Source organism: Nelumbo lutea, chromosome 1 (genome assembly GCF_056320005.1).
Source record: "Nelumbo lutea isolate HS-2025 chromosome 1, American lotus-T2T, whole genome shotgun sequence".
Taxonomy (NCBI): Eukaryota; Viridiplantae; Streptophyta; class Magnoliopsida; order Proteales; family Nelumbonaceae; genus Nelumbo; species Nelumbo lutea.
In genome coordinates this window covers 152,540,278-152,552,295 of record NC_142684.1, presented here as the reverse complement: position 1 = coordinate 152,552,295, position 12,018 = coordinate 152,540,278, and the positions used below count along the sequence as shown (strand labels likewise).

Here is a 12,018-nt window from a genome sequence, read left to right as displayed (position 1 = left end):
AGAAGGAGAAAAAAATCTCCCAAAAATCACACAGTGCTCGGAAAAATACGGGACCACTTCCCATCAATCCCAAATTGAAAAGCGACCTGAATGGTCTAGGTTTTATAGCAGAAAAATATCATTAAACCTGTTGTACATGGCTCGACATCAGATCTGGAATTTTTGCAAATTTTTCCTTAAAAAACCCACAAAAAATCATAGAAGCTTCAAATGATGACAAGAGTCATACCAATTTTTTTCTAAAATCAGGGCGAATCAAACTGTGCTGGTTTCATAGACTGCCGCTGGCACTTGTACAGACTACTGATGTCATCCGGCAGTGGTCTGACATCAGCAGTTCGCCTCTGGTTAGGAGATCAGCAGAGAACACAACTCCCAAATGCTCTACCCGCTCTAATACCAAGTTGTAGAAACTAGGTTTCAAGAGAGAGGAAGAAGAGAAGATAAGAGAAGAGAAGAAGAAGAAAGTGAAGAAGAGAGCTGTCGAGAGGTGTGTGTGTGTGTGTGTGTGTGTTTCATTGTTCACACCCTCAAAAGAATACATTATAATCTGAGAAAATAATAATTATAAGAAGGCCTCTATATGGGTTCCCAAATACTGAGAGAGTATAAGAAAGGGGAAAAAAACCAAAAACACCCATGTCTAGCCATTCTCAACACTACCGAATTCAAAATTAAGGATCTTGGAAATCTTTGATATTTCCTAGGGATTGAGGTCGCAAGGTCAAAGAGGGGCATTTATATTTTTCAGAGGAAATGTGTCCTTGATTTGCTTTAGGAGGTAGGAAAGTTGGATTGTAAACTGGTTGAAACTCCAATTGATCCCAATCATAAGTTGGGAGTTGATGATGGAGATGTCCTTCTTGACAAAGGTGTGTATCAGAGACTTGCCTATTTGAAGGGATGTCCAGGAAAGGGGAAGTTGTATTCTAATCATGGGCATCTGAAGGTAAAAGCCTATTCCGATGCTAACTAGGCAGGTTCTATTGATGATAGGCGATCTACTTTTGGCTATTGTACCTTGGTGGGTGGTAATGTTGTATCATGGAGAAGCAAGAAGCAATCGGTTGTGGCTCGATCTAGTGCAGAGATAGAGTACAGAGCTATGGCACATGGAGTCTCAGAATTGTTGTGGCTAAAGAACTTCTTGACAAAAATGGAAGTGTAGATTGATACTCCAATGATATTATATTACGACAATCAAGTTGCCATAAACATAGCCCACAATCCTGTACAACATGATCGTACAAAGCATATAGAGGTTGATCAACATTTCATTAGAGAGAGTTGCTAGTGGAGAGATTTTTCTACCTTATGTGAGGTCTGAAGACCAGTTTGATGATTGTCTTACCAAAGGTGTTCCCAAATCAAAGCTCGACAATAATTGGAACGAGTTGGGTATTGTAAATATCTATGCTCAGCTTGAGGGGGAGTGTTAAGAGTGTGAGGACATTTCTGTCATTTAATGAATATTTGTATTTGGGTGGCTATTCAAGGGCACCTTTGTAATTTTGCTTGTGAAGTAAAATGAAAAGTCTCTTGATGTGGACAGTAAGCCACAAAGCATTCTCAACACTTCTTCTTCTTCTTTTCTTTTCAACATCTCTAAACCTTCAAACTCTAAAAAAGGCATTATGATTTGGAAGGATGGAGTAGTTAGTCTCAAAGATTCATGAAATTGGATCCTTGACACTCGCATTGTTTTTATCAGGATTTTTTTTTTCTTAGGATTCCTTCCAATCATCATCATCCTAGACTTATCCCAACTATATGGGGTTGGCAACGGGAATCCTGTTTCACCAATCTGTTCTGTTTGATGCCATATCAGTTCTTAAATTATGGGCACTTAAAGTCATTATAACTACTTCGACCCATGTCCTTTTTGGTCTACCTCTAGCTCTTCTGGTTCCTTCAACTTTCAACAGATCAATTCTTCTTGCAGGTGCTGATGGTGGTCTTTTATGAACATTACCAAACCATCTTGTTTTTCCACTTATCCATCTCAGCATTGTCATTTTTGCCACATTCGCTTTTCAGACATGTTTCTTGATTGTCCATCATTCTTCTCTATACAATATAGCTTGCTTTACAAGTGTTATATAAAATTTTCTCTTCATTCTAAATCGCATAAAACTCTGGATGCACCTCTCCATTTTGCTCATCCCGCTATGGGCATCCTCCTCAATCTCTCCCTCATATTGGTCTTGTTCTTCCTGTTTACTCTTGAAAGTGCTTGAGCTTTTATAAAATTGTTTAGCTCCCTTGTCATATAATATATGCTTGTGCAGCATAACCACTGCTCAAGTTTACACAGTTTTACTCTATTTCATGCAAGGGTTGATATTTTTGAACCATTTTCATTTGGATGATTAAATCTTGTAGCTCCTTTAGTTGACAACAGTCATCCAGACATGCAGTGTTGACTGTGATGAGACATTCTTAATAAATAATGTTTGAACCATCTTTCTTTGGTTTGCTCACTCATATTAACCCTATGGGAGTGAACTTCCCAGTGAGAGAAATTTGGACTAAACCGATCCCTCCAAAAGTACAAGCTTTCTGTTGGGAAATGTTCCTAGGGAAGGTAAACACTTGTGATGTGCTACAGAAAAGGAGGCCAAACAATTGCCTCTCTCCTCATGTGTGTGTCCTTTGTTTGGGATGTGGTGAAACTCTAACCCACTTACTATTATCCTGCTCTTTTGCTTCTGGTATTTGGGGTGTTGTTTGCTCTCTCTTTGGATGCAGATGGGCTCCCCCACAGGATGTGGTAAGTCTATTCAGCCCCTCTTTCCTGTGTCAATGGAAGAAAAGGGGAAAATGTATATGGAAGGCAGTGAGAGCAGCTACAGTATGGACTATTTGGGAGGAAAGAAGCCTAAGAATCTTTTCAGGAAAAAGAAAAACAATGGCGGAAGTTATTGAAGCCATAAAAATCAGAACTGCACATTGGGTGAAGACCATGGAGATATTTAGAAACTACTCCACGAATGAGATACTAAGGAATTGGGCTGAAATAGCACAAACAGATGCAAGTTCTTGTAAGCATGAAATGGAAGTCACCAGCACGGAACAAACTAAAACTGAATTTTGATGGGAGTTCTCTTGGCAACCCTGGAAGGGCAGGCATAGGGGGTGTGTTTAGAAATTATCTGGGTGTGGTGGTTGCACTCTACTCTGGACCAATAGGTTATGGTGACTCAATACAGGCTGAATCTCTAGCCTTACTTCAAGGTCTAAAGATGGCTGAGCAGATAGGAACAACAGACTTAGAAACTGAAGGAGACTCTCTATTGGTCATCTCTTGGGCCAAAAACATCACATCAGCACCTTGGAAGCTCAAGTTTATTTTCAGAGAAATTGACAAACTTGCAAGGAAGTTCAACTCTCAGTTTGGTTGGGTTAAAAGGGATGCAAATGGGATGGCGGATACCCTAGCAAACAAGGGGCAAATAGATCTTCATTGTATTGGGCAGAATTGTAACTGATGCTGGAGATTGCAATTTCCTATGCAATCTTTAGCTATTGTATCTTAATCTCTCTGTTATTAATGAAAGATTTTTACTGATCAAAAAAAAAAAATTGACTAGGCATTTTGATTTGGAAGGACGGAGTAGTCTTCAACATTCATGAAATTGGATCCATGACACTCAGATTGTTACTTTCCTAGGATTCCTTCTATTATTTTCTTGATATATATGGTTATGTGCTGTCTAGTTCTCTTGAAGCAGTTGAGCTTTTATCAAAATTGTCCACCCCCCTTCTCATGTGACATATGCCTGTGCAACACCACTACTGCTTGAGTCTTAGCAATTACACTTGATTGCATGGGTCTTTCAAGTGGCGATAATTTCGAACCATTTGCAGTTGGATGATTAAATCTAAACCAATTAGAGTACCCTTCTATAATTGACAACAATCATGTTCCTTTGTCAATCAGAAAACATAAAAAATATGTAGTACTTTTTTGTTGGTAAGATTTAGTTTGGATTGCTTATTTGGCTACAGAACCATGCATTACATGGGAGTAACCTAGATATTTATTTCAGCTATGGTTGGTGATGTAAATATGTACATGAATGACCTGGATGATTCACAAATGGCAGAGATTGAAATAATGGTAGCTGAACCTAAGAGGTATTGTTCATTCCTTCACTGAAACAAAAGTCAATATACCAAAGTTTGTGTCAATATTACTGTCAATTAAATTTCTGCCCCTTCAAACTTACACTTTCATTGCATAGCTGGTTAATATTTCAAGTCTATAAAAAGAAAAGATTTCAATTCTTTACTACTTCAACAGAGAAACCTATATATCCTAGAGTTGACTTTGGAAGCCTCAGTTAAAACGAATTCCAAAAGAAGCTGGGGTGGTCTTTTCTTCAGCTATTTTTTAATTTCTCTAATTGAGTAAATTTGTAGTGGAAACAAGATAGCCCTTCCTCTTCTTTTTAAGCTTTTTTTTTATTTAGTTTGGATATGGTGTAGCTGTGTATGTCATGTAGATTTTTTCCTATATTGATTTCTCTTGGATAAACTGCTGATTATCCTATTCTTGTTAGAATAGTCGTGGAAAAGGGCTTGGCAAGGAATCTGTCTTGATGATGATGGCTTTTGCAATTGAGAACTTCAGGATCCACACATTCCGTGCTAAAATTGGAGAGTCAAACATTGCATCCCTTAACCTGTTCCGGAAATTGGTCTCTCTCTTCTCTCTCTCAATGAATCATAACTTATATTTTCGTATATGTACATGGCCATGCATGTATTGTGATATTGTCAATGCAAGTGAGGTTGCATGAGTGTACTTGCATTTACATGTGGTTGAGATTTATGTGGGGTGATCTTCTAATATGATCATTTTTGGTTATAGGGTTTTGAAGATGTGTCATATAGTGAAATCTTCAAAGAGGTGAGGATTCCAAACATTCACTAGCATTAGAACATATAGCTAAATCATCCATTACATGCTTGATAAATTGGTTGCAATCTAATCTACTAAACCTTGTAATACATCAAAGTAATGTAAGTGGGGCATGGGACCTTCCACTTGGTAGAACACACCTTGTGGATGCCTCAGCCTATGGTTGTCAAGGTAATTTTTAGGTGGACACCTAGCCTAGGCGATAAGGAATTTTCTTGTGATCACCTTGTGCCTCACTTTGGTGTTTCCACATTGGAGGTACAATAATTTTTTGTGTGGTAGAGCTAAACCATATCATATTGTACAAATAAGTAAAGGGGTGTAAAGAGAGATTGTGGAAAAACCGATTTTTAACTTAGCAATAAAATGGGCTTTGCCTCTTCTTATTTTTTTTAAATCTTTTATAATCACCACTCTATCTTTCTAATTGTGACCAGAATAAGGATCTCACTTCATTTTTTCCTTCTCTACAATTAACACAGTTCTGCATTTTGTCCTTTATATCTCCGTCACATTCAAAATAAAATTCATCCCTTTATATGTTTGGTTTTACCTATTCTTTGATTTAACAATACACACACATGCACGCGCACACGCACAACTCTATATCTCTCTCTTGCATTCATAAAATAGAAGCCCACTTCCTAGTTTCCCATATTCTACGTAATGTTGTTTTAATTCCACTTTTAATGCTTGATGCTTTCATGTCAGTTCACTTTTATTGTTAGGAACAGGATTATTCATAAAAAATCAGAAACAAGACCAACTGGTTTTTTATATAAAAAATATTGCTTTACAATTATGCTTCAAACCAAAGGTAATTGTTACTCCCCCTGCCCAGCAGAAGGGAAAGTTAGAGCACATTTATTGGTAGACAGTACATTCAACTCATGTGCACCTTAGAGATTCTCTTTTAATTGTAGTATGACATAATTATTTTATTCTTGATGAACAATTTGACTGATGATATTGCTGATAAAAAAAATTGACAGATGACATTGGAATTACCAGCAACGAAAACCAAGTGTGAAGAGCTGCAAAATTTAATTGGTAAACTGGTTACATATAAGTAGCCCCTAAAAAATCTGTCTAATCATATTATTCAGATCAAAGGAAACAATTGGGTTTCATATTTTTTTTCATTTTCATCTTTATTCGCAGTTTCTTCATCATATTACCTCCTTTAAACCTAATGTCATAGTCTAATCTTTGTCTCTCTTTATTCTCCTAGTACTTCATTCTTCCATGGTTTGGATTTAAAGGTTGAAAGCTGAACTCCATTCCCAGCTCACAGAAAATATAACAGCAATGTTAGTTTTAGCTAACAGCTTCCTAGGTATCTACATATTTTAGCCTGAATCTTTACATATTTTATTCTGTTCATATATGTACATGATCAAACCATCTAATCCTTGACATTCCTTGATATTGTCACTAATTTGAGCTAAAATCCTCTTAGATGTACTCACCTGTGATTCCATCTCTTTTAGTCTTGCCACTTGTTCATCTCAGCATCCTCAAAACCAAAATAATTAAAAAGGAAGAGAGAAAAAGAACATCTTTAGATGCTAGAAACATTGAGACCATGCTTGAAATTTTACGAGTTTGATTAATTGGCTATGTAGCAGAAAAATGGTTTGGCTATGCAGCAGGACAATGGTTTTGTGTGTTGTATTTTTTTCCCTCTCTATTTTTGCTAGCTAAAGTTGGGAGTGGGGGTGGTGAGGGTGAATCCATGAATTGATCCCTGTTTATGGTGCTTACATCCACCTAATTTACCAGCTGAACCGGCTGGCACCATCAAAAATGGTTTTTCTTTTAAAATCTGGGGTGTGGGGGTGAGCACTGTGAGGTGATCATCCGTCAAGTTTATAGAATGTATTGTTTAAGAGCCCTTTTGTGATGACCTTGACTCCATTGAAAGCTAACCTGTTAGGGCATTGAAGTTTAAACATCCTCCACTCTACTTATGGGTACTGCCTAAGATGGCAACCCAAGTGCTAACTTCAGACAGTTCTTCTAATAGCCTGCCAATTGACCAACTTAGACATCTGAATCCATCTGTAAGTGTCAAGAACTCAACTCCACAGGGTTGCGCATGGTAGCTTTATTTGGAACTCCTGATGCATCATCACTTAGAAGATGGCTATCAGCTCACCGGGCTTGCCTTGATGGGTAAGAGTGCGATCATTACACTTCCATATATCATGCATCTTCTCTTCATTTGTGTAAAATGTTGGGATGCACGTGTGAGTAGGTGTATGGAATGAGGAATGAAAGAGAGTCCCACATTGGAAAGACACAAAAGACATGTATACAAGAGTGGGTCATAATTCAATAGTTTAGGCTTTTGGGCTGTAAGTGGTGTCCATCAAGTCTTATGCGCATGTACGTTTACGAAGCCCCTGGTTTTGGCAATTCCTCATAGTCCGTGCCCCCCCCCCCTCGAGGCCCAACATAAAACAGTTTTCGAGCAAGTTCAACCAGAAGGTGGTTAGTGTAGGCAACAGTTGAAGGATGCAAAACCAACTTATCATCTCATGTTCTGGATTATCACCATGGGATGGATGAACTAGATTGGGTTCAAAAGGTTTTCTGTGAAATTGAAAAGACTGTAGGTCGATCTCATAAAAAGCCTCTCAACAATTTCATTTCGACAAATAATGCTTTCCATTCCAGATTATGAAATATACACACCCAGAAAAAAAAAAAAAAAGTGAACTCACATATCACAATATTCTCTATGTATTAGAGGACATCACATTCCCCAAAGAGATGGGAATCAAGAAATCTTCTGCTTCCTATGGTTTATACTCGAAGGGGTATAGGTATTTATTGCAAAACCATTCGATTCCAACCAGATACACCCAGATCCAAATTTGAAACTATATAATAATTAATAAATTAGAATAAAAAGTGATTAGAATATTGTATTCGAAATAGAAATTATTCATATAAATGAAAACTAAGAGATTTGGGTTTATATTCGGGGAAACATTTCCAACCCCAGATTTGGCTAATGTACAGTTTCTCTATGCATACTCCGTTCAATGATCAAGTACGAGATACCCTTTTATTTTTGTAGAGATAATCGCATCTCCATCCGTTCCACAAGGAGCTCTAATGTGTGCCTGCATTAAAGATCCTTGTATGACTAGGATAAACCAATAAAATTCAGTTTGTAAGTTGTAACTATAGATCCAGGTTTAGGAGCTAATTAGGGAATAAAGCTACTTGGTACGTAGTTTTGAATTGTCACTTTGATAAATAAAAAGGACAGGTCTCATTATATCGCCTTAAAGAGCAGTGACTATACGATCTTCAAAGCCCGTAGCCTAATTGCTATCATCTCCATGTTGATAGATAGGGGTGGTCATGAGCTATTCGAGTTTGGTTTGTGAAAAGCTCAGTTCAGTTTGGTTAAATCGAGCTTTGAGTTGAATTTGAACTCGATATATAGGTTTATTTGTTAATCGAGCCGAGTTTGAGCCCAGTGAAGCTTGGCTCATGAGGCTGGTGAACCTAGTATTAAATAAATAATTTTATTATATATAATAATATTTTTATTAATATTATATTTTTTATTTTTCATGCATAATATTAAATAATTTTTATAATTCTTATTTTTTTGTCTAAAAATAATAATTTTATAAATATAATTTTTATTTTTCAAAAAAAAAAACTTGACTTATAATTGAACTCGAACCGAGACGAGCTCGAACTTATGAGTTATGAACCAGCTCGAGTTCGAGGTTGATACAATTCCTATGAGCCGAACTCGAATAACAAAGTATATGACTTGATTCGGTTCGAATCCACCCTATTGATAGATAATTTGGACAGTTATTGAAAGGATGAAGGATGGTCTGACGATGGACAAGAGTTGGGATCTGCTCCCAATAAAACATGTTTCACACACTTCCAACATGATTTGTAACCGCACATCCCAAATCTAGACTCCATGGACAACGGCTCATCTGCTCATTGAGCTTCATCCATAAGCCGTGGATGAAACATTGTTGTCTAATGTGCCTACATTTTCCATCCTTTGATGAAACATTGTTGTCTTATGTGCCTACGTTTTCCATCCTCTGATGAAACATTGTTGTTTCTCATGCAGCATTTTATGATGGATGCCACATCACTGATCACCCCACCCAATTTTGTTCCTCCTCCTAGAACATTTATACACAATTAATTCTTAATCCCCAAATAATCAAATTGGAGGAATTAATAGCATAAGGTGTGTTAAGTGCATATGCGCGTTTGTTTCATACTCTGGAATCTAGTTGTTCTCAAATCATCCCAAAATCGAAGTATTCTTACTGAGCAAGAGAAAAGTTTGGGATACGTCTCCATCATCCCAACGCTTTCCTTTGCAACATTTTCCCCCATCAGGAAGGAAGGAGGCATGCAGTAAATCCTTGTATGTTCCTGCCGTGGTGACTCCATTTGTCAAGTACTCCTCTAGGCTTTGCGCACATCCACCCACTGTAGCAGGATCAAGATCAAACATATCTTTGTGTAGAATTTGGATTAACCAAACGCAATGGCTGTTCAGTTGGCTGTGGAATCAATGATAATGTTTCACGCCATTAATAAATTTATGGGCCCACTGTAGAAGGTGTGGGTCTCATGTATTTTATTATTAGTGTGTAGGGGTGGGTTCTAGCCAAGCTCGAGTAGATTGTGAAGAGCTCAGCTCGTGGCCACCCCTACTAGTGTAGAATATTATCATTGGTTCCACAGCCTGTTGAATAACCATCGTGTTCAACTAATCCTTGCTCTTCTGTATATTGTTACAAATAACAAGAAGACAATTAAGCGGGAATGGTATACTATTACTGTTCTCTTCAAGCTAGATATGACACTCCATATTCTTTTAAAAATGGGAAAATTCCCAATCACTATCCTGTACCTTGGCTCAAGTGACAATTTGGTTTCCAAACTTTAAAATGTGACAATCTAGTACCTAAACTTTTGAAATGCGACAATCTAGTACCTGTTGTTAATGAACCATTAAGTGGCATGTCAAAAGATACAAATACCCTTCTAATGTCATTTAATTTTCTTTATCAATTATTCACTAAAATCATAACCAACAGTCAAAATTTTCATCCCTATGACAACACTTTTGTCTTTCTTCTCCTTTGAATATTACGTCATCTTTGGACCAAAACCAAAGCAATTTTGGGGAGAAGTTTTCCTTTAATTACTGTAATTATCTTATACGAAAACAAAAAAAGAGAAAAGTCTTCAGCCACCATCTCTCTCTCTCTCTCTCAAGTATCAAGATAAATCTTTCAATTTTTCTCCTCTCTTTTACCTATAGGAATAAATATTAATGTGTTAAGTTAAAAAAATAAAAATAAGTTGTATAAAACTTGGATTTTTTTTGTTCTTGGCAAAGACTTGCAACAACTTTGCGAGAAGATGATTATTAACAGTGTGTTTTATTTCTAAGAATAATTTTGACATTTTCAAAAGTCTTAAATCACACATGAGGTCATGTGATATACATAACTGACGGTCCATTGACAGAAGGTACTAGACTGTCGCATTTTGAAAGTTTAGATACATGATTGTTGCATTTTAAAGTTCAGAGACCAAATTGTCACTCGAGCCAAAGTACATGGTACTAATTAGGAAATTTCCTTTTAAAAATTTGTGTAACCAAGTCCATTCATTCGTAGTATCATACAAAGCCATGTAGCACATCTTCATGCATTTAGGAAGTTGCTTCATTGCACTAAGATCCCATCTAAATATGCATTTAGTTTTATAACCCTTCATAGTGTTAATCAATTTACTTCAAGTGCTAGCTAGTCTCAATAACTTGGAACAGTTCACATAATATTGAGTCTAGAAATGTAGATATCATACAATAACTTGATTAAAAATACATCAAATAATATTAAGCTTCCATCTACTAAAATAAACTATTTTAGTATCATGAACATCATTTGAGACATATAAAATAAATTGTTTTAGGGGAAAACCCCATAAATTTGCTAATAGAAGCTTAAAACATCATAGATATAACCAAAAGTCCAACATAAATTGTTACCTAATTATTTAATATTTTTGTCTAAATAATAATTTTCTTTCTTCAACTTATCAATTTGTTTTATTTACTTATTTATTGTGGATTAAATTATTAATTAATAAATTATGAAAATACATAAATTTTAGTTTAAAAATATATAAGTTCCATTATAATTTCTAAGATGTCTATAATATGTAATTCAGCATTTTGAATTAGTAGTCACTATGTATTTATATAATTATTTATTTTTTATTTATGTAAATACCAAAAATTAAGAAAAATATTACTTTTGACATCAATTGTTGTTGGATCAATGGATGCGATATTTGATAAATAATTAATAGAAATCATTTAAGACAAAATAATTTGCTTTTATAATTTTTGGATTTTTCTATTTTTTGGAGAAAATGCATAAATCTAATAAAATTCACAAATCTACATATTTTTTTTGCAATTGGAACCCCAAAATGCATGCATTAATTGAACATGAATGATTAAAGAAAAAAAAATTACTTTTATCTTCTTCTTCTTACATTTTTTTTCTTTGGCTTTGTAGGTTGGTAGTGAAGAAAATAATCCCAACTATGCTTGGGACAAACAACACGATGAAAATGTTCTGAAATTTTTGAAAAACCAGTAAAATTCCAAAAGAAAAACAGAGATTTCAGCAATTCATGTAACATATCCTTCAATATCCATCTATGCCCATTGATGCATTGCAATTAGGGATGACAAATTTTCCTCATTGAATTGGGGCCCCGCCTCGAATTGGGCAGGTTTTCCCCAATCTTAAATGGAGATGGGAAAACTTTTTTCCCCAAATCAGGGATAAGGCAGGGATGGGTTGGTATATAATTCCCGAACTCACCTCGAACCTGTTAGTAAATTATTAAAGTACCTCTAGATTTATTATTAACTTCTAAAATCTCCCCATGTTTTTCTCAAATTCCCAAAATTCTAGGATTTCATAATCTTATTTCTAAAATACCCTAAATTCCCATGATCCCATCTCCAAAATGTCCCTTAGTTTTTATGTATTTTTAAGTGA

General features: G+C 35.8%; 1 protein-coding gene across 3 annotated transcripts in view; it reads left to right on the top strand.

Moving 5' to 3' along the window:
- Window positions 1-6,146, top strand: part of LOC148878437 (Acyl-CoA N-acyltransferases (NAT) superfamily protein) — a 39,542-nt gene extending 33,396 nt beyond the window's left edge. For all 3 annotated transcript variants that reach the window (XM_088954592.1, XM_088954573.1, XM_088954582.1), the window contains 4 exons: window positions 4,050-4,137; window positions 4,568-4,700; window positions 4,874-4,912; window positions 5,917-6,146. In XM_088954592.1, coding sequence (XP_088810718.1) covers window positions 4,050-4,137; window positions 4,568-4,700; window positions 4,874-4,912; window positions 5,917-5,997 — 341 coding nt within the window. In that variant the 3' untranslated portion in view covers window positions 5,998-6,146. The remainder of the gene's footprint in view (window positions 1-4,049; window positions 4,138-4,567; window positions 4,701-4,873; window positions 4,913-5,916) is intronic.
- Window positions 6,147-12,018: the final 5,872 nt, after the last annotated feature.